The 23,580-nt window shown below is 46.7% G+C and overlaps 1 protein-coding gene across 7 annotated transcripts in view; it reads left to right on the top strand.

Moving 5' to 3' along the window:
* Positions 1 to 23,580, top strand: part of FGF12 (fibroblast growth factor 12) — a 227,647-nt gene that overhangs the window by 198,214 nt on the left and 5,853 nt on the right. For all 7 annotated transcript variants that reach the window (XM_080604194.1, XM_080604195.1, XM_080604192.1 and 4 more), the window contains one exon: positions 20,676 to 20,874. In XM_080604194.1, coding sequence (XP_080460320.1) covers positions 20,676 to 20,874 — 199 coding nt within the window. The remainder of the gene's footprint in view (positions 1 to 20,675; positions 20,875 to 23,580) is intronic.

Raw genomic sequence — 23,580 nt, 5'->3', positions numbered from 1 at the left:
CCTAGGAGAGTGTGTGGATTGTACCAAATTGGGATTCACTTTGGAGGATAAGGTCAGAATTCAAGTATTACCGTGATACATTGGAGCAGTAGTGAAAATCAATAGAGTAAAGTTCAGTGAAGATGAGTTTCTCATGAGTTACACTCCAGAAAGAAAACTTAAGCGCACAGATAGAGAAGGTAAATATCAAAGGCAGCAAGGCTGCAGGAAAGGAACAGGAGCTTACAACAGACCACAAATTGAACATGAGTCAAAAATGAAGAGGAAGCTTATAAAAAAGGCCCCCTTCATTCTGGCTCCGAATGGGAGCCATAGCGAATGCGTTGTCACTGTGCTCCTCGGCTGGAGGGCTGGAGCCAGTTCTGGGCACTGTACTTTAACAGAACCACAGAACTGGAAAAAAGATGGCAAGGAAAAAAAAAGTCCAGAGGAAAATAGTAAGAGTTACAAGGTGTAGAGGGAAATATATAAAATATTAGAAGGATGGAAAATATTTTTGGGGGTTTTAGTTTTTTAGTCTGTTTGTTTGTTTTTTTAGAGAAGATCAAGTACGACACAGAGGCATGTAGATGGACGGATAGACGTGAGAGCAACATTAACAGACACAGAAATTGTCTTGGGATGGTTGTAACCAATTGTTCTGCATATCCATCATGGGAAGGGCAAAAAGCAACAGGTTTAACTCTCAGCAACAAAGGGTAGAAGAACTTCTCTAGCTAGGAAAGCTCTGGACTAAGTAGTTAGGTGTACTGTCGTCATTTAAGACAATGTTAGGCTAATACCCATAAACATAGGTTCTGGTATATTTGCTCGTGCCTCGGAGCAGACAGATTTGAGTTCTCTAGAGATACTTCCTGGCCCTGAAGTCAGTGATTTATATGACAGCAGCATTTTCTCATTAAAATTAGGCTTGACTATTTGAGAGTGTCTTCTAAGCAAAGACGTTTGGAATCACGTTCTGTCCTCACCTGTACACCTGCAGTCACTGAATTAATTGCTGCGTATACATAGCGGGCTGTAGGCACAGGCACAACGTTGACCTGGGAAGGTGAGCTGCAGGTAGGCTGTATATTTTAACTCAATTTGTCTTCTTCCACTTTTTGAGACCTTTTTGATTATCAGTGACATTACAAGTCGTTGAGCACTGTTAATAACCCCAGCTAATCACAGCAGCACATTTCCCCTTGAAAGAGTTCAAACCATGAAAGCGAGCACAGCCAAGTGTAATGCCCCCGCTGCAGAGATGCTGTGCTCCCAGCCCTGGCTGCCGGGCTTTGCTGCCAGGCAAAAAAAGACAAAAAAGAGCTGCAAACACGCAGTACCTCTGCAAGATGGCTGTTCTGTGATCTGCTGGGATCAGGCTAAAGATTTTTGGATGGTTTTGGACCAGGATAATAATCCTGACCAGCTCTGCATGCAGAAATTTGTTTACTATCTATTTTTGGAGCATTAGAATTTGTCCTATATCCTGTTGTTATTAAGGAGCCCCGTATGTATAATATACCATAGCCACTTCTAAGTCTCCAATAACACTAATAGTTAGGTTACTTACAGTTCTTTATTGGTCTTCTACTTACTTACTTTTCAACACAGATTTTCAGTATTTGGATGTGGAAAGATGCTTACAGAAGCTTTGTGGGATTTACAGATGTGCTTAAATGACTTAGGTGCCTAATTCCCTTTGACGCTCAGCTAGAGCTAAGGTGCCAAAGCTGTTTGATAGCCTTAGTGAGTACAAGAACTACATGTCAAAACTGCTAAATATCTGTCTTGGGAGATGGGCATCCAAGCATGTACTGTTCCTGGGTACAGTCTGTCTATGGCTCTAATTAAAGTAGGAAAGACTGATGGTTTCAGGTCCAGAAACCCAGGGCCAGATTTCCACTTGTGGCCATCCACTGTGATATTACATACACAGATCTGAAACCATTAAACCTGAGGCTTATTACAGAGCTGATGACAAAATTCAGGGAACCATTCAAAATCAATTAATTTTAATGCCATGGGCCTCTGACCCTCAAACCTGAAACCACACCTGACACAGAAAATGGCAGGAGTTGGTTTCAGGCCAGAGTTGGGTACCAGCTGCTCTGCAAAGTAGCTGCAGAGCAAAGGAAGGGAAATACAATGTAAAAACCAAGATGATTGATATTCCTGCAGGTGCTGGGGAGTGACATTTTGATTCCCTAACACCAGTATTAGCATTTTGCTTTTTGTCAGCAAACCTGAATTGATTTTTGGCTCAGTTTTACCCTTTGAGGTAAATCCATGGTAATAAAGTTGTACTTTCACAGTTTACTGAGTGTGCGTGCATGCGTTAGAAAAGGGTGGACATTTCGATGTAAAATGAGAGTCTATATAAAAAGTAATGTAGCACAAAGTCTTTTAGCAATAACCATTTCTGTTAGCCCCTGGTTTGTATTTTCGTGGTGCCTGGAGAGCCTGGGGCCAGGAACATGCAGCATGAAGAAAAGTCCATCTCCCCATTCAGGTGGAAACTCCAACGTGTAGAGGGACCATAGAAAGCAGCTGGAGGGACCAGCATAGAGGTCCCCGGAATAGTTACTTGGGATCCACAGCTGTGGGAGGCTATTGGCCCTGCTGTTGAGGTTATTTGTCTCGGTTTAAAGAGCTGCTTGGTGATTGTATCATTATTGGCAAAAGAGCTCAGAAGAAGGAGTACCTAGCAGTGCGGCTGAGCGCACACTGCCTGCTGATCAGTTGCAGGACCTTTACGCTCTGATTAGAAGCTGAGTGTTACACTTTTTGTTTTCAGAAACTCCCAATTTAAATTAATCAAGCACAGAAGCACGCTTCGGCTGGCAGGACACTCAGGAAATCAGCTGGGAGCCGGGATGATATCTCCAGCTTTCATCTTGTTTCACTCTTATTGCCATTGCTTGGTGACTCCTGATATGAAAAATATTGGCTTAGCAGAAATGGGCTTGTCACCTGTCCAAATAGCCGATCTCCGACATTATGAATGTCTGAAGGATTTTCACTAGGCATGACTGAAGGGTTCATCAATAATATAGAAACAGCATTTAAAATACTGAGGAAAGTTTTGTCAAGGGATATTCAAGGTCATGGGAGATCAGAAAAGTTTTACCCATCTGTAGGTAGTGCATTTGTATTTGAAGGCACTGAAACTTGCAATTAATTATTGTATTGACAGAACAGTGGGGCAATCCTGCTGCCAGCCACAACCTATCCCATCCCTGGCAGAAGTAGAGACCTTCCAGGAACGACCCCCGGTGTCTTCAACTAACACCACAATGGTTGCTGCTCCACTCAGGCACCATCAGACCAAGGAGGACGTTCAGAATTTGATGAGCTCTTTGATATTTACTTCCAAGATGGACGCAGTCAGTCAGGGTACCCAGCCTTAGTTTAATGCACGTCAATGTTTTTTCCAGTCCCCGCACCGCTGATAAAATATTCAGACTTTGGGACTCATTGCCCTAAATACTCATTCACTTACAACAGAGACTACTCTGGAGTTGCAGATTCCCTGGAGAATCTGGTCCCTGGGTTGTGTGCCCCAAAGGGATGCGGAGATGCACACTGCAATGAATTCCTTGCAGGCAGACCAAACTGCAGCACTGCTTTTGTTTTCTCCAGGAGTATATGAATTTGCACAAAATCAAACCTAAAAAGCACAAACCATATAACGTGCTGGCGCTAAACTTGCTGTCTGTGCAGAGAGCCTCTATTTAAAATGTGCCTCTGTCCTGGAGCTGTCAGGTCCCCTGATTTGTCACAGAGCTGTCCCAGGGTGTCAGGACGTGGAGGCTGTGGTTCTGCCAGCCGCTCTCCTTCCTTTGTCACCTTTTCCATCCATAGCAGGCCCTGCCTGGATCATTTCTGGAGATAAGGTGGGAATAGACGGGCAAGAGTTACTGGAATTCCCTCTGGTGATGTGCTCTTAAGTACAGGGATAAACAGAAGAGATGAGATGCCTCAGCCTGCCTGCAGTGGTCCAGGCATGTTTTGCATTATCGTTCTGTATTTTTAGGTTAAAAACATGATGAACCCAATAGATAAGAAGTTGATTTTTCAAAAGAAATTTCCTACTAAGAGAAAAAAAATGGTTTATGTGCAAGTGCTGTGGGAAGTGGATATACCTCCACTCTGCCAAATCAGTGGCGTTACCTTCTTGGGGAGGAGGAGGGATGGGTTTTGAGATGGATTTGAGTTTCAATTTCTGATGGCCTTTTGCATGTGAGAACGGGGCTGCCCGTGGTGCATGCTCAGCTCTGGCACCGCCATCAGTGCGGTTGGTGCCTGGGCTGCTGCAGAGGGGAGCGGCCGGGCACCAGCACGAGGGTTTTTTCTGCTCTCCTGCTCTTTCCTTTCCCCACAGGAGCACTGGCAGCCTCCTTGCAGTGTGCCCATTACATGCAAGCCCCATTCAGTCCCAACAAATACACCCAGGGTCTGAACTTCTGAGGGTGGTGGCTCCTGACCGTCGATCAACTCTTTTCTGCCTTGGAATCACCTTTTTTTATAGAAATTAACCTGTGTGGCCAGAGATTCTCACTGCTGCTGTATGGATTATTTTCAACAGAGTGAGTTGACAACAACAGCAATAAACTGTGTTTGGGCAGGAGCCACCTCTCCTCACCACTTACCGGCTGTTGCAAAGGTGTGGAGGAGGTGGAGGGCAGGCCAGGGGGTTCTGGCTGCAGAGTTGTGGCAGCAGGACAGGACACTTCTTATCCACACCAAAAATTCCCCCAGAAAAAAGCAGAGAGGTTAGGCCATTGCTCGGGTTCCAGCCAGGATCGCAGAACTCCATAAATCCCATGAAAGCACATATGCAGATGTGATTGGCACATATCGGATCACGGTGTATATAAGACGTGGCATGTATTGCACTCACCCAGGCTTTTTATGCAGCACCCATATAGTACTGATTCACTAGGACATGCTGAATATATATATATATCTGCTGCCGGGGCTCTCTGTGTTGGGAGAAGATGCTGACAGTCACCTTGGTCCTGTTACTTTCTTGCTCCATCATGTCCCAGAAGTTTCCCCTGGGAGAACAGTACTTTCCTTTCTTACTTTGCTGAAAATGTCCTTATCCTGCCTCACATTTCTGCGCAGTCGCTCATGGTGGAAGTGGCCAGAGAGTTCTCTTACGGCCTGTTGAAGTTGAGACAGAGATGAAGTTGAGACAGAGTGTGTTAGAAAGTCAGCCTGTAAATAACTTATGAACGTAAGCATTTGCACTGGATCCAGTAGGACTGTAAGGAACAGTGATACATTCTGTGATTCTGTTATTGCGTCTGAATGTTTTCAGAGTATGGCATGGTGTGGCCTGCGTCTGAAGGACCCAGCAGAGCAGCTGCATTTCTGGGCAGTCTTGTTTCTGTAAAACTGTGGCTCGGGAAGAAACAGAAGCTCGCTGTGCTGAAATAAAGTGCCAGGGAATAGAGAAGAAAGAATCAGAAGTGGACAAAAGATAATGTAGGTTATGAGTGGAAGGAAGGGGAAAATGTTGACATGATGTGGCACTGCCCATATTGTGATACTCAAAAGAGACAAGTGGTTTGGGGACAGATTTTACAGCAAACTGGTGTCCTGAAAAGCACAGGAGGGAGCACATCCCTTTCCCAGTCCAGACAGTCGTGAGAAGCAACACCCTGCAGGGTCATCCCTGAAAAGGCTCTTGTCAGATATGATGAAGATGAAATCGCTGTGCTTCCCTGCTGTCCCCAGCACATTTCTTCCGAAAGTGCAGGCAGTGCAGCTGTTATGCATGAGCTGTGAATGCAGCCACATCTCCCCGGTGCCCTGTCCTGAGCGCACACCTTCAGCTTTCAAATGGCTTCTGGAGCTGAGGGATTGCCTGCCGCACCTCAGGTGTCCCCAGCTGCTCTGTGGTGGTCAAATTTCATAAACTGTCTCATTTCAGCAGTTCCCCTTGTAAGCACTCCTGAGTATCCGACCACAAATTTTCCTAACCCTGCTGTATTCTAGTCACTGTCTGCCCAGACTCATCCTTTGTCCCAGCATCGCATAGGCATGTGGAGCAGCTAACACAGGGGGAATTTGCTTTATGAGTGATTCAGGCTGGGATGGTAGCCAAAAAGACCTTCATCCTATTCAGCTCAAAACGAACAGCGTGAAACAGCACAATCAGAACTGGGACGAGGAGGGACCCTTGAAGCACTGCGGCCATCCCATATTGCCTGTCATCTCTTTCTCCTCTTCGTGCTGAGCCAAGGGACGTGGCAGCACCCCGTCTTGGGGCCTTTTGAGGAGCCACAGCTCGGGGGGGTTGTGCTGGTGAAGCTGCGAGCTGCATCCAGCTCCGTTTTGGCATCAGATGACTGGGAGGTGCATGTGTTGAAGTGCAGCAGCAAGACTGACAGCGCGCCTCGTTCTCTTGCCTGCAGGGACAATAGCCCCCTGCTTGAAGCTTGTGGTGTTCAGGAGCTTGCCACATTGATTAAGGGAAGGCATATCAGGCTTTGACAAGTTACACTGGAGGCTGAACGTTGTCAGCTGTAGAGTACATGCCAGCACATAGACTGCATACATAACAAGCTATTTATCTTTGCCCAGGGAGAAGCTGCTACTGACGATAGGGAATTCATTTCCATGGACTTTCTGGGGCTTTTTGACGTGTCTGTGCTTGGTATCGCTGCTTGACAACTTCATGTTTCCCAGACAGTGATGCTCTTTCTGCTGCAGTCAGAGAGAAGGGATGGGCCACAGCGATGTTGTGACTCGGTGCCAGTATTTCAGTGCCTTCCTAGTCTGTCCTGAGCACTTACATATGCCGAAAGCATTGGGCTGGGATTCAGAAAATCCATGTTCTGACTCTGACACAGCCTTTCCAAGGACCTTATGCAACCAGCCTTATTCCCCCTGTCCTTTACCTGCTCACTGAGGTGGGTTTCCTGCAGCCCTCATAGGACTGCTGTGTGAGCGAGGTAGGTGGCAATATTCAAGTGCTCTGCTAACGGCATCATTTGGTTACGCAGCGAAACAAATCCCCCTGCGCTTGTGGTTTGAAGGGGTTGATCCTGCTTCTGTGGAACTGCCTGTGTGACGCTAGCATGACCCAGCCGAGTAACACAGTGGTCAGAACTGTTTGGCAATTTCTTTTCTCCCTAAAATATCACTTTCTCCTTTCCCATGCCCTCCCACCCGCCCCAAAATCTATGAGTTGTCCACGGGCCGAAGCCTGACAGGTCTGGCCTGGAGCCGGGCAGCAGGGTGCAATGCTGGAGCTGCTTTTCCAAACCCAGCCCGGCCAGGAAACCTCGATGCCGTCACGCTTCCCCGAAGCCTCTCCAGGCTCAGACCCCTCTCGGCTCTCCCCAGGGAGCTCCGCCAGCCCCTGTGCCGGAGAGGCGGGTGTCCGCAGGAGCGGCTCAGCACCACGGTCTAGAGCTCACGTCCCGTGCATCCTGCCCGGTAATGGGTACATGGGGCTGCTTTGGCCTTTCGTAATAATCGCCCCTTTTATCGCCCTCTTCAAGGGTGGCTTTGTGTATGAGACCAAGAGCAAAGCCATAGCTCATTACTTGATTGCATAATTACATTCTACTACAGTGTAATTTTGTCAGAGAGGTATTTAAATGGATCAAGGTCAGCAGTAGCGCTGGGGACACAAGTGGGGGAAAAAAGGGTGAGAATGCTTTAGGGCAAAATACCACTTCGTTGGCACCTTTTGCAGCTCAGGTTAGTTTCTGTAACCCTGCTGTTCGTTCCTCTGGCCTCACAGGCAAGATGTGAGGGCTGTTTGATAAGTTTTTTCAGTAGAGGAAGGAGAAACAACCAGGAGGAATAGAGGAACCAGAAACAACCTGCAGCAGCGGGCTTCTGAAAAAGCCTTGCAGTATGAGCTGTGGGGGAAAGAAATCAGAGGGTTATAATGTGGAGCTTTGGTGAGAATTGGTGGGCTGTAGCAAGGACTGGATCAAATAATTCAGGGAGCCCTTGCACACTGCCTGTTCTGTCCGGCTGTGCTGGAGGCAACAGCACGTCTCAAGCCTTGTGAAAATGAAGGTATGTCGCTCAGAACAATAACTGACAGTAAGGCACGCAGCAAAGTTTATGAGAGTTGAGCCCTTCAGAACAACCTAGACATCCTACAGGCTTCCAGAGCCTGATATGAATAAATAATTTAATGGCTATTAATGTGAATGCTGCTGATTATGAATCTCAGTTCCTATCATATTAAACCCTGCAGCCAGTTCTGCCCTTAAGGAACAGTCTTTCTGCAATGGCTTTGTATCCATGCAAATGTTATCTGTGCTCTCTGAAGAGTCTAAAGCTAAAAAATGGCTTTCGAAAATGTGTAGCACCAGGATTATCACGCCTCATTTTTTATCAAGTTTACGCTAACAAAAAAGAAAAAAAAAAGAACAAAACACAAGACTTCTCTATATCAAAGTTAAATTTAGCAAGCAGACTTCTTAAAGCATCCTTGTCAGTTGAAAGGTTATATTTTATGGCTGGCTTAAAAAGTAAAATTTCACAGCTCTCATTATTTTTCTTTTGTGCCTCACATGCCTCATATTTTTTTTACTGCCCTCTTATAAGTAAAACGATCCCAATGGTGCTGTTACTTTCTTTGCATTCCTCCAAGTGCACGGGCTTTTTGTATGTCTTTCTGAGCATATTAGCAACACGTTAATATGCTTCAGTTAGGTCAGTAGAGATGCAATAGTGCAAAACCAGTAAATAAAGTCCAATGATTCTGTAAGCATTCTCCCGCTTGCCTGATTGAATTTCTGCTTCACAGGTTTTCACCTTCCCAATGCTTTCATGTTGTGAAATATGCTGACAGTGGTTTGTGGCTACACTGTTCATTGCCCTGGGTGACAGTTTTGAACAGGGTGGGACACCGTGTGCCTGTTGCTGAGCCCAGCATCATGGACTGTAGGGACACAAGTGACTGTCCGGGTCCGTTAGTACAAATACGCCATCACATAATAAGGTTTTGCTAAATCATTTTGCCTGCATGAAGTCCCAGCCTTCGGATGAGTGAAGTCAGACACTTTGGGACTTCAGGTTATCTTTGTGTCTTTTACTCCATGCACCAGCAGTTATGTTCCCACAGGACTTCTAATCTTCTCCTTCATTTCCCTTGTTATGAAAGTGATCATATCCATTTTAATTGAAACATTCATGAGTCAGTGTTTATTCCTTGAACAGAATGTGTAGTCCAGCTTTAGTGATTCTTAGGGGATCTGATTCTGCTCTTGTTGCTGCATTAATGATTCAGGATTTAGCGTCAATGAAAACATACGAAAGCTATGAAATATTGTGGATATTGAGAAAGGACTGTTATGTCAATGAGCAAGATTTCTCTTTTACATTTTTTTTCCCTGCTCTGGGCTAGCACAAAAAAAAAAAAAAAAAACAACACAAGGCAGGTAAGGATACATTCCTTCTCCAGTGATATGGTCAGGACAGCCCTGAGCTTTTCTTCCCCTTCCTAACCTGTTTGTTAGAACAGATCAACTAGATGTTTTTAAAACTTACTGTGCCAAGAGTATTTTCAGACCTCTGAAGGATCCAGCTGTGACATATAGTCAGCTTGTAGCTTCCTGCAAGCAGTGTACTGGGATTGAAATAGGCAGGTTCAACAAATGACCTTTCTGTTATTACTGCAAATGTGGCTATTTCTTGTTGTGGATGTTGGTGGCAAGTGCTTTTTTGGAAGGCTTCTTGTGCTTACCCCCAGTGTGACTGTGAGGCATTTCAGATGACGAAGGAACTACTTGAAGTGCAAACCCCACACTGCAGGAGAAGGGGAGCGTGTGTGCAGCCACCACCCGGGTTGCCACGTGCTGCTCACTTCCCTGTTTTCCCAGTGGGCACAAAGGGCCCCCAGCTCCTTTAAAGGACAGACAATGTGCAAGAGGTCGCTGACATTTTGCATCCATCACATGCCTGCTTTATTATAACCTGTTGTAGTAAGGCAACCATCCCAGCCATCTCTGGGATCAGTGTTTTAGTTAGATCAGAAGTGCTCTTTTGGAGCAAATATCCGAATTGCACTCATGCTGCTCTTTGGTTCGTGTCACAGAGCGATCTGAGGCTGTGCAAACTTGGTTCCTTTTGGATGCAGGCAAACTGAAGGGTACCCCCCAGGAGTGCCTCTAATGTGCCCGATGTTTATGCCATGGGACTAGGTGACAGACGAGCAACTGAACCCGTCCCAAAACATGCACAGGGCGATTGTTGGGTCCTCGCCACCAGCGCTTTCACTCTACCCATTTGGTCCTGCGTTGTAAACACAGAGCCTGTAAACTTAAATGAAATGCTCACAGAGCTGATGGCAAACCCTAGATCTCACTGAGAGTGTGTGCTGCAGTAAGGAGCTACAAATAGGAGATACCAATTTTTAATTCAGGATTGCTTTGTTGATGTGTTTTGGGTCATATAATTTAAAGACAGTTGCAGAGTCTTCTATATATTAGTAACACAGTAAAATGATCTCCTGCTTTACCGTGCATTGTGCCAAATAGAGTTGCTGTATTATATTACTCTCTCTAGAGTGACTATATTATCTTAGATTGGAAGTTGCAGTCATTAGTTGGCTTCTGAACAGGATCAGATGCCAAAGCTAATCTGAGTTCTCTAGCAAAGTGTGCAACAGAGTGAAAAATTTCACTATAGCCATTGCTACAAAATCCCTCATGATACACTTCCATCTGTCTGATTCCTGGGAAGCAAAGAGTCGGCTACAGTGGGTCACTTGGCTGCCTACACTGAACAGTCGGATCTATGCTGTGGCATAGTTTGGGTCTATTCAAAATGTTTGTGCATTGTCCATGAGTTATTTCACATCAAAATTAAAGTAACAGAAAAAATAATAATAATAACTCAGGCTGTCAGCACGTACGTATCATGGAAATCCATTCAAGGTATAAATAAGCCCGGTCTTCTCTGTAAAGTTGTTCTGGGCTATGGGATTTGTCAGCTCTTTCAGTCTAAGCAGAGACACCGTGGTCAATATGTGGATGCGATTTCTGTCACAGCAGAGTTGGCTGATTTTCTGACTTCCCAGGAAATAGATGAACAAAGGGCTGTCTGCATTTCATGCCAAACACTTTCTTTCTCGTCTCATTCTCTCTCTCCCAAAAATGTTCTGAGGAGCTGGAGTCTCATTCATTCCTCGGGCTGAATATCCCTCTATTGTGTGCAACCAGAGACAGGCTTTTCATACGCGATGAGCAACCTAAAGAATTTTAGATGAGACGGTAGCCCAAAGTGTCTGGCTCAAGGACACAGAGTCTGGAGGACTCAGGACCAGCAGAGGAGCCTGCTGTCAGAATTTGAAGTCCAATGCCTCAGTTACATGATAGATGTTCACCAGCAAACTTCCTCCACCGGCTGTAAAAGATGCTCAGGACCAGCAGAAATGAACCTGCAGCCCCTCTTCACAATCTGCTTTGTAGCATGTATCCACCTTCACTGGTGCTCTGGATGATGAGCAGAGGGATTTGAAGCACTGGGCACATGGTTGTTTGCTTGGCTGCAGCCGGAGCAGCCTCAGCAGAGACAGGGCAGAGATCTTAGGGTAATCCTAACAGGTTTTAGGGAAGCACTGTTTACTCTTTTTTTTTTTTCTGGCTTGGTCATCAGAAACCATGCGGAGGTGTAGGCTTACAGGTGGAGATCTTGGTGGGTTCCCTTCGGCCCTCCTGGTGGGCAGCAGAGCTGGCCTTCTCCCAAGAACACGCCACGAACCTTTCCTTTTCTCTGTGTAGGCGCTGCAGCAGCTGTAACGAGGGGGAGGCAAAAGCCACATGAATATTCACACTTCATAACATTCCTTTTTGGCTGTGAGATCCAGCCTGTCCGACACCAGCTCACCCCAACCTCAGCTGATGCTTGAGACCGCGGGGCCTGTGGTTAATTGGCCGGTTGTAGCCACCCTGTCAGGAAGCTGTCAAAATATTAATAATCTAGCACCACTCATTTTCAGGGTGGAAGTTTTAGCGGCCAAGAAATTGAATTTCCAGCCCTGGTCGTGACAGCTCTGAAATTGGTTTAATGCAGGAGAGATCTTCCCAGCGTTAGAGCAGATAGGGAGCGTGTCAGTGTGCTGTGTTTCCACCCGGTCTTGTGGTTTGAATCTAAGTCAAAGCCAAGAGGCTATCTCGGTGTATCACCAGCTTACACTTGTAATAGGCCTGGCGAGCTCCTTGGCAAGTCCTCTTACCTGCTGCCCACGTGGCGTGTTACTCCGAAAAGTGAGCTGCACAGAAAATTGTGCGAGAGCCTTTTTTCTTTCTTCGGACCTGTGCTCGGTGCCCGGCTGTGCCGCGGGGGCGAGGACAGGCTGGGTTCTGTCGGCGTGCTGAAGCGCCGTCCGCAGGAGACTGTCTTACAAAGACAGGGGCTTGCCCGCGGTCCCGTTCTCCCCGATGTTGTTATAACTGTATTACTTCATTTATATCAGAAAGAGAGGACCTTTGCCTAAGAAAATGAACTGGAACCCAGGGGAAATAAGTTTCTCCGCTAGCTCTGACACCTCTGGTTTTACAGAGCACTCAGCAAACTGCTTGGTCTTTCAGCGCTCAGGATCTCTGCACAAAAAATGTAGGAAATAAATGGTTTTCCCTTCCTCTTGTTATGGCAAGGGTGTTTTTATTAAATGCCCAAAGTACTCCTACTGTGGTTTGAGCCTTTGAGGATAATTTTAGTATCAATAATAATATGATAAATCTAATACTTACTGCTAGTTTTCCAATAAGAGTTGTCTTCTGTATATCCGAACAAAATAGTGTCATGTTTAAAAAAGCGTAATCATTATTTTAGTTTATACATTGTTGTTATTATTGTCAACAGAAATAAAAATAGCAATATCGCAAAAGTGTCCAAAGGCCACAAGTCAATTCATTGTGCCCTGTACTCAGGTTGAAATGAATGCCAAGAAAATCTCTGTGGCCCTATGGATAGATGACAGGCCCAAAGCAGCCCATCTGGCCCTGCTTCTAGGGTTCTTACATTATTATTTTTCTTCATGATTATTTCAGGCTTTAGCAGATGAGGCGGTGTGATGCTAATTTAGGAAATCTGTTTTTCTTGTATGCAACTAACATATCTTCATCTTGTCCCATCTTGTCTCATGATCATTATCTCTGAATGCAAAGATGTGTTTCTGGGTACCGCTTTGGAGTAAGCAGAGCTGATAGCGGCGTTACCAATTCCAGACACTTTGTTAGAAAAATAGAATGTAGAGAAGACAATAGATAATGTGGGATTCCTAGATTATAAACGATCCTGGGGTTTCACCAGATCTCCAAGCTGCCAGGAATGCGATATCAGAGACAGTGCTGTCAGAAAACCCCTTTGGTGGGAAGCAGTTGCTTCTCCAGAAGAGTGGTGCTGGACTTCATGGGCCAGGTGCCATGTGAATGAACCACGTATGTATGCTGTGATCACTGCTCCAGTTCTTAACAGATCCACATTTTGAAAGACTTCCCAATTCCACCTTGAAATGAGATCCAAAATTTAAAAAATAGTCAGTTAAAACCTAAATATGCCTGATGTTTTGAAAAGAAAGGATACAATTTTTTTCCATCCAACCATGAATTCGATTTTGGGGTCCATCAGTAACAGAAAGTTGAGCAACAGATGAAATATGTGATTTTTCTGTGTGCGTCCCATCTGCGAGTTGCGCAGTGTGCAGCCTTTCCTGGGTAACTGCACACAGAGCTGCTCCGTTGTTGGTACCCAGCTCTTCTTCCCGGAGCCTGTTCTCCCCCAGCCTACCCAGGCTCTCCGGGGAGGCATGGAAGCGAGCAGCCCAGCTTGAGGAGTCGTCCTGAGTTATGTTCTTGTCAGCACTCATTAAACTGAAAGCTGTGTTCCTATCAGGTTTGCATGAGCAGCTGCCAAAGGCCAGTGCAGTGAATCCAGGCATTTTTAACTTTATAAAGTGTTTAGAAGAAACGCGTCTGTGTGGTGAACTGACCAAGAGCTGAAAGCAGAAGAACGCAATCCTGAGGTACAGTGGGATGGACCAGTCTGGGTTTGGATCTCAAAAACCCATTGGGTTCATCTGCTTTGTAGCCAGCTGCTAGACCATGGCACGTGTGGCTCCATACGAGCTCATTTCAGTTCAGGCAGCCAGCTCAGTTTAGGCAACCAGGAGCTCAGCATGTCTTGCAGAACCTCCCTGGGTTTTAGTCAATCCCCTGCCACGTGCCTGGGCAGATGTCCTTGCTGCTCTGCGGCAGGGTTACCGTGGACACATCCCCGTGAGCTGCAATCACACCTTTGTCTCCGTTCCTTTGCCGAGGAGTGCTGGGGCAGTTTCTCAGACTCGGCAGACCTGCGCTCCACCACAGGCTTTAGTGTTTTATAATGAAGCCAACACGCCAAGTATGTACCCTGGGCACAGACAGTTCCTGCAAAAGTGAGAGCAAATAGCCTTCTCGTTACATTTTTCAGGGGCGGTAAGTTGGATTGCTAGTTAACGCTGCTTCCCAGCTCGCTGGGGACTGGACCTGCCACGGATGGTGATTTATTTGAAAATGTGTTCCCTCCAACCCACAGATGGCTCGGGCAGAGTCAAAATACGTGTAGATAACCATATTGTCTCATCAAGTGAGTCTGCGCTCTGCAGCAGGGCTGTGCGCTCCCATGTAGCAGCTTGTTATTTTAAAACATATCTGCTCTCTCCTACTTGTAAAAGGCCACCAGGAAGACTTGTCACCAATCTCTCATGGAGCTAGAAGGGGGAGGAAAAGTGGAGTGTGAACAGTAGAATATCACCTGCCATCTGGACAAAGATGTGATGAGATGTACAGTTTGGATGCAGTTTTGCGGTTCTTGATCACGTGCCAAGAGAGCTCAGCCACAATTATTCCCAAGCATTTCAGACAGATGCAACCCGGGGCCGTGGAGGAAGCTACACTGGGCGGGAGGACGCTGAGCTCACTCAGCAGGCTGGACGCAGGGCGTCAGCGCCTGGGGGGGTGCTGCTGTGGGCTGCAGGGGGGCTTAGCCTGTGCACAGGACCTACAGGGCGAAAGCCCTGTCCTAGGAATAGGGGCAGCAACAAGCACTTTGGTATGAGGTTTGTGGGCATTTCCATTTCCCTCTGGCAGCCCACGTGTCTCTGAGAAGCCAGTGTCTTCATCCACGCGGGTCTCTGCGCATCGCTACCGATGGTGAACGTGTCGGTGCTGTTGGCATCAAAGGGGTGCAGATGCTCTGGTTGCTGACAGCTGTCATGATATTTATGATTCCGTATTTACTAGGCGCTCCTTAATATGTTTTAACTGACTTGCTGAACTCTCGGCTATTAGCGCTAGCACTGGTAAATACCCCAAGCCTTATTCTCTGGGAGGGAGCCGTTCGGTGTTTTTATCCCATCGGAAGATCCGGCTCAGTAATTGTGCAGAACATAAAAGAGAAACCCGTAAGTGCTGTAAACAAAGGAAAACTGTTACTCTGGGAGTATGTTAGTTAGATATTTCAGCACTCATAATTAACATCCCTTTCCTAAACTGTGGCACAAACTACTTGCAGAATAGGCTTTTTCTTTTATTGCCGCTCATTTCAGTGACTAAATTTATTAAGTCATTAGGTTTGCATGTGGATGTGTATATTTGCCGTTCTCCTTTGGGTTATAATAAAAGGACATCTTCAGGAAAAAATATATATACATAAAAAGATCTTTATTTATTTATTTGGCAATTTTGAGAATGTTTGTAGGGAAATGACAAGCCATACAAACAAGTGGCCCAGTCCTGGGGGATGCTGAGAGCGCAGCTGGGTTTGGGTACGACAGCCAGTGACAGCCTTCCTGCTGCCTGTCACCAGTCCTGCCATGCTCTGGGGACATCAGGGCCTCTCTGCTGCTCGGGGCTTGGCCCAAGCAAAGCAAGGGGCAAGTTGCCCGCTCTTGTGATCGGTACCCAGGAGCACCGCGCTGGTGCATAGCGGGGGGCCCTGTATGCACCTCCCAGCTGAGGATGCTCAGGGTGCCGGCAGAGGCGATGCCCCAGCCTGGTACGGGCAGGGGTCAGTGCTTCCCTTGCTTGCTTGGGTGGCTGTGCACTCCTGGAACACCCTGTGCCTCCTGAAGCATCATGTCCACAGGTCTGACAGCAATGTTTCTCCACCAGTGCCTTGTGGAGCTTCTCCGTCCTCACAGAAGTGCAAGGGAGAGTCCAATCAAGCTTGTTTTGCTCAAAGCTAAGCTGGGATAGATTTACCTGAGCATGGCAGGTGAAAGATGAGTTAGATTAGAAAAAGTCTGTCCTTCACACATCCCCCCCAGCCCATGTCAGGATTGGGGGCAGAGGCAGCCAGCTGCTCCTGACACCTCCCTGAAGGACCAGACTGGCTCACTTGATACAGAGGATGGCTTGTGCCTGGAAATCCCAACCACATTTCCATCTACAGATGGCAGGAGACACTACTGGGATCCAGGAAAATTAAACATCTTGTTTTTCTAAAACAGAAACAGCTTTTGGGGCAAACCATGGTATCTTACACTCTTCCTGAGCAGGTCTGATGCACTGAAAAAAAAACCAGAATGCCAGTTACATCCATTTGGCTCCCTTCTTTGATTCAAAATGCCACTGAATGTAGTCTCTGTGATTTTCTGTGAGATAGCTGCCATTTGACTTTTTTTTTTTTCCTAAACTGTGTGATTTCCGATTTCCAATAAAACTGGAGTTAGCACAAACCGGACCCACGTTTGTTTTTCAAAGCAGATCTCATTACTCTGCCGTACTGGAACTGCCTTTTGTTCAAGGGGTTGTGTTGAGATACTGAAAACAAGTTGGAGGCAGATGCTAATCATTTTGCATGTAAATGGCTAACATCTCTTTTACAAGTATTTCACACAAGTTTTTAGTTTAACAATTAAAAAAAAAAGATCTGCTTTTTCAAATCATTTTCAGTAACGTCTAGAGACATTTAACAAAATGCCTCAAGCTCTGAATCTCCATATAGTGAACAAATAAATGTATTTATTTCCTTTCTATCTGAAGATAATTTAGTCAACGTATTTTGGCATGAAGATAACACAGACAAGTGTATTTATTTTTTCTCCAAGTCACAATCCCACACTTTGGTGAGGAGAACTAGTGGCTTTCCTGAGCGAGCTGGGTTCAGGATGGTGCTGCCAAGGGACGAAGAGCACTGTGGAGTTTGTACAGGAAACAGAAGCGTGATTTATTTCTTTGTTTAAAGACTGCAAAAGGCTGATGATTAAAAGACGAAGCCATCTGTACCTGGTCATGTTATTTCTATCAAGTAGGGAGCTGGGAAAATAATTGAGTGGGGTTTGCAATAAGCCTGTTTTGAAAGGTCCCTGCACCAAGTGAGGGAGAGAAGTGGGTGCTGCTGACCCCAGGGCTTATCACAGCATTAATTGTGGAGGAGGATGTCCTTATGGCTTGCCAGAAGCACGTGGGGGACGCAGCCTGAGGGTCCTTCTGCTGTTTTTACCCACCCTGTGTCTGTGTGATGCTGAGAAAATACTGGATTATGGGTCTTCCCATCTAGCACATTTCATCAACACTGAGATTATTTTAAAAACCAAAGCAACCAACAGCGATCTGGCTAATAACTGAGTGGTTTTCCACAAACACCTTCAGGTATCTCCGATTTCAGCCCATGCTGCAGTTGCTGCTAGGAGCTTGGTTAGCGTGAAGCCTGATCTGCCCACCTGCGCTCTGCTCTTCCTTCCCAGTTCTCAGCACAAGACAACTGAACCGGCATGTCCCACCTGCTTTGGCACCATTGCCACAATTAATTTTGACAGCAAAGCGTGTAGAGAGGTTCTGCCATTAATATCCCAATAGCCTTTTGTTATGAGTTGCCACAAAGCCATCAGCAAGAGACTTGGGCAGGAACCACTTGACATGACAGCTGGGCCTTGTAAACTTGGGAGGCTTGACATTGGCCACCAAGAAGATACCGATGAAGAAAACCATAAGGGTTTTCGTGGTAAATAGGTTTAGAGGACACACCAAATATCCTCGGTGCTTGGGACAGTGCTCTGTGTCCTGCTTGCCTGTCTCCTCTCTTTTCTTTTACCTGCTTTTCCGTCTCCATCCCCTTGGTTTTTGTGTCAGGTCCTCACGCAGCAGTTGTGCGAAAGATTTCTGGAGCTGAAACCTGTGCAGAGCCCGGGGATTGCTGATTTGGCAGTACGAGGAATTGTGCTGGGGGACAGTGGGAACTAGTTGTTGCTAATGGTGTGGTACGTGTAATAAGAAAGATAATAATAGTGCATAAAACGGCGTTATTTAACTAGAACTTAGCTGTCAAATCGATGGGTTTTCTAAACCTGCCTAATACAGAGAGCTGGAGAATTGGTGGTGGTGGTGCCGTGGTTAGCGTCAGGAGCTGTATGTCAGCTGAACTGGGGGGACGAGGAACTGACCAGGCAACCCACAGAAACAGTTGGGCAGGCTTGTTTGCTGGTGTCATTTTGAGGGGAGCTTAAGCATTTAGTGGAAATTGCTATTTTTGCTTTATTTTCTATATCTTCGTTAAATTGATCCCTTTAAATATACCTGCTTTAAAATACAATATTTTGCTGCTTGTTTGGGCAAGGTGGTAGACACCCCTCCCCAGAGAAAAACTTTTCAATCCTCCTAAGGGGAATTTTATTTTATTAAGACGTTTGTGTTGGTGGAGTACCCAAGGCTTGGGAAAAGGGACTGAGTCGTCCGCTCTGGTTGTAGAGATGCTCTGCTTGTAGAGATGCTCCCCACCATGGGCTTTGCTGCCTGGCTGGGCGCGGTGCCGAGGAGAGCCCCGGACCCAGGCGGTGGTGCTGGGCAGAGCAGGGAGGACTTCGGCTGCAAACTGCCTGAGCCACGTCTTCCAAGGCCAGGCGAAGCCTGGAGATAACGAGTGGATTTAAGGAGTGCTCAAACACGGATCTTTGGGGAAGCTACTTCAAACACCATTTTCTAGTGCTCTAAGTCATCGGGTTCTCTCTCAACTTGCTTCACTCCCTCGTCCTAAAATATTTATACCTCCAGCAAGGAAGGCTCCCAGGGATAGGGCAAAATGACCCATTGGGCTGAAAGTGGTTTTATCTGCGTGGTGCTGATGGATGCAAGCTTCACGTTTGTGCAGCCCAGCTCTGCGCTTTCTGCTGCGCTTTATCTTCTGTGGTTTCAAGCCCGCCTGGTTGCGCAGGTCTGCTGCACACGGGATTTATTGTCGGACCAGCAACACTTTATATAACCCCCGGGGCACTGGGGAATACATGCCTGAGTGTTGCTGAGTGTTCAAAATACGTTCACTCTTAAAATGAGGTCTGCAGTAAATACGTGGCATTACTCCAGATGCTTTGCTCAGACGTTGGTCATGGGTTTTCCATTAGGAAGGATGGGGGAACCTGAGTGGTGAGGGGTTGGGAGCGCATCGCCTGCCCGTAGCAGCACCTGCCTGCACTCACGGGGCTCTGAGACGCCTCCTGCAAAATGGGATTTTGTTTGATAAAACAGTTTTTTCTTGAGAAATGCTTATTCATTGTAGTTTGAGGGTTTTTTGTTTTTGTTTTTCTTCTCAATAATATCATAATTTTAAGGAACCCAATGGGAGCATTTGTTTGGACAGGATGAATTTTCATTTAAGTCTGGGAAAAAAAACATCTCAGACCAATAACTGTGTCTGACTGTGAAGGGTTGGGAGCCCATTGCCAGAGCCCCCTGGCCAGCCAGCTCTTTTCAAAGAGGCTTAATAGCATTTCCCCATTTTTAAAATCTTGAGAAGTTTGTGAGACACAGCAAGTTTTCCTCCACAGCCAGGCACAGCCTCCTCCTGCAGTCTGTGCAAAGCCAGCACAGGCGGCCCAGGCACAGCCAGCCCCCAGCCAGCAGGCTCAGGAGACACCTGGGACAGCCCCTGTGTTCTGTTCCTGGGCAGGTCAGAGACCAGTTCTTTGCATCTGAAGAAATCCTTAGATATCACGTATGTTTAAAGTGACTTCTCCATTGGTCTCTGATTATTATCATTATTATTTATCTTTATTGAAAGATTTACAGGCGTTGTGCCAGCATTTCCTCCTGCCCCTTTTGAAAATAACTAAGTTGGTTACTTGGTTTGTATTCCCCAAACCCACTTAAATGTCCCTGATAAGCTGCTTTTTGCCCATAAATATTTGAAGAAGCCTCAATGTTTCAGACAATGACCACTGCACATTTCTTACCCATCACAGGGAAGGTAAGAGCGAAGCTGGGCGAGGCACTGGGAGTAGCACTGAGCAGCAGGGCTGTCTCTTTGCTTCTCAACTCTCTTGTGTTTTTTGCTTACTATTTCAGCCTAAATCCCTGTTGATGAGACCTGGGAGAACATACACACTTGACAATACTCCACGCAAATGAGGGCATTGCTCTGATGGGGTTTGCATGCTCACCGGGACACAAATTCCTGACTTTTCCTGCACGTTTTTCAAGCCCATTCACTGTGGGTTGTTTTGTAAACCACAGCTCTGCCTTGTCAGGGAAATAAAGCCTTCCCTTTCAGTGGGGAGTGTTCTGGATGAGGATCATTGCTGGGAGCTGGTGTTGCTGATGCCTGTTGTTTTCTATTGTTAAACCAACTGCAATGCGTGACCGCCATGTATCACTCGGCGATGCCTAATTTAGGAGATCAGTGATTAATTCTTGCCATTGCTTTTTCTTCTCTCTCTCCCTCTCTCTCTCTCACTGCAGGATGTTTTCACACCAGAGTGCAAATTTAAAGAATCTGTCTTTGAAAACTACTACGTTATTTATTCTTCCACGCTGTACCGGCAGCAAGAATCCGGACGAGCGTGGTTCCTGGGACTCAATAAAGAAGGTCAAATTATGAAGGGAAACCGGGTGAAAAAAACCAAACCCTCATCACATTTTGTACCCAAACCCATTGAAGGTATGGAATCTCTCCCTCCATCGTTGTGGTGTGGAGGGTGGGTGAGTTTGCAGATACAGATTTGGGGCTGCCTGGATGGGGGTGTTGGGAAGCAAGACCAGAAAGCAAGGGCGATGGTTGTAAAGTTTCAGAGAGGTGCTGGGCTGCACTATTAGTGTTTCATCTACTTGCTTTCCTGTATAATAAACTCTGCACATCATCCCATAAAAGCTTCTCAGCTTTGGCTTCCTAAAGGATGAGTTTAAAAACTCAGCCATATGAGAAGTTACTGGGAAGGGAAAGCAGCCCTGGATCACTTCTCAACATCAGTCGGTGGGCTTCCAGTTCTGTGTAGAGTCACTAGAGGTAGGGTTTATCTCAGCTGATTTTAGAGTACGGGACTCTGTCAATAGTAACAGGAGGCAAATGGGTCCTGCCAGCATAGCTGGGGATGTGCTTATACATCTACAGGTGCTCATGTTTTTGCTTGTCTGTAAAGACAGGCTTGTAAGTCACTGGGGGTAGAGAAAACTTTATCATAGATGTCCACAGTTGGACAAGATGCTCTCATGCCACATCTTCATCACAGCACGAGGCTTCAGTGGAAATAGTGGAGCTGAATTTTTGCCCTCCTGCTACTGCTGACTGTACGCTACTGAAGCGTGCCACAGGCTCATGCCATGACATTTGTTTATGGGCTGGGAACTGGCAAATGGGGAGAAGTAGTGCAGTAAGCCTATTCATTAACAGATATTAACTTGATTTTGGAAACAAGCAAGCATCCTTTTTCTGTTGCTCGGAAATTCAAGAAAAATTCAGCTCGGCATTCACAGGGCATCTGCAGCCTTTGTGCAGAAGGTGGAGGTGGTGGAAGAACAGAGAACAGCACAAGCTTGCTTTTCTTGTGCTGTCGCTCATTATTTTTTCTGTAGCCGGGAGCCTTTTCTTGTTTATTTGAGGCACCAGGGATACTCACTCCCTAAGCCCACTTGGAGTTTTGCTGAGGAATGGGACCTGTTTCAGGCATGAGGTTGGTCACCAGCTTCTCTTCCGTCTCCTCCTCTCCTGCCTTGGGCGGGACGAGAGGCTTCTGCAAGTGCTAGCTTTCCCAGCTGGGTTTCCAGCTCCTTCTGGTGTTTCTTTGCTATGTGGCTGGGTGTTGGCACTGATCAGTGGGTTCCTTTGAATCCAGATTTCTTTTTTGATGCAGCATGCGTGGCATCTGTTGAATGGCTCAATAGTTGTCTTCTGCATGCATTAAATTAGGATATTCCTTGTGGCTCTCCGCACAGGAAGACTTGCCATAATAGAGGTTCTTGACCCGCAGCGGAGTTCTCATTGCAGCAAATGCCTCTCTGGCTTTCATTTTGAAAAACCCAGCCCAGCCCGAGAGCTTCCCTTTCCTGCATTTGCCTCCTCCCACGCTCGCTTCAATCACAGCTGTCACATAACCTCCCGAGCGAGCGAGCGCTTTGGAAGTTGGCAGCCAAATTAAGGGCTCCTCCACCCCTTCCCTCCTCCACACGCTTTGCAGGCAGCCTCTGCGAGCGCTGCTGCATCAAAGAGCTGGCAGCCGCCCAAGCCGAGGCACGTGTCAGCTTCCCAAAGCATTCAGCTGTCTGGGGCTGTGACTCCAGCAGGAGGACTCTGTTCCCAAGCCCAAGATTCATTGTAGGTAGCAGAGGGTTGTGGGGAGGGCTGGAGTAAAGCGCGCTCAGCTCCACGTGACTTGTCAGTGCCGCATCCATCAAAGTCTCCGTGAGCAGAGCTTGCAAGCAGAGATGTTACAGAACGGGGGCAATTCCTTCCCTGGTTTAACAGCATCTTTCCCTTTGACGTGACTTGAAGGAAGCATTCGAAGCGCTCCCCTGCTATATGTGCACATCCCTTTTGCTGAGCGCCGTGGCATGTCCCAGCGTGTGAGCTCTGCCGCTTATTCAGGCCAGTACTTTCCAGCTTCGACCCGCAGCACGCACCCGGGTTTGCGTTTGCTCAGATCCCACCACCGGCATTAATACTGCGACGTGATGGCTGGCAGGGTAATGGATGCCAGGGGATCGTGTCCCTTGGGAAGGAGAGGTGTTGTGTACACTGCCAGGAATCACTTCACCCACCACTCCAATGGCAATTATCTCCGAGCTGAAACTTCCCAGTCGTTCGCCGTGTGCAGAAAAATTATGCAGCAGCTCAGTGAAGGGAACCTTTGCAGGAAAAGGAAACGCAAGAAAGCCCAGGCTGCTCACGGAGCTCATTTGAAGCCTGTTGCTCCGTACTGCTTTCTGAATTCAGGGTCCTTCCCTCAGAATTGCAAATGGGTAATAAGCTAATAAATAACTATGAAATATCCTCCCAGGTAACTTCTAAGGACCACATCTATGCATGTGCAATACGTATATATGCAGTAGTACCTGTGTGTGTGTGACCTATCACAGCCACAGTTTTATGCTGTGCTAATCCCACAGGTCGCTTTGTCTCCTGTAGATTATCAGGATGCTGGAGCTGCTCCGAGCAAAAGCAACTAGGAAGGTTTTTGTGCTTCGTTGGTAGGAGCGGTTGGTTTTGGTTTAGTGTAGGTAGATTTGCTTGTTTGTTTTTGAGAGTAGCATCGAGCTTAATCAATATAAAAGCACAAAAAACTTCCTAAGTAACAACAGGGGAAACGTTAAGTTCCTCTCCCATCTGTGCACAGGCAAAGCCAAGGCAAACAGCCTGGCAGGCAGCAGTTAA

The sequence above is a fragment of the Anser brachyrhynchus genome (genome assembly GCF_964034855.1).
Source record: "Anser brachyrhynchus genome assembly, chromosome: 9".
Classification (NCBI taxonomy): Eukaryota; Metazoa; Chordata; class Aves; order Anseriformes; family Anatidae; genus Anser; species Anser brachyrhynchus.
Note: the sequence above shows the minus strand (reverse complement) of the source record. Positions and strands in the feature narration are given on the sequence as shown.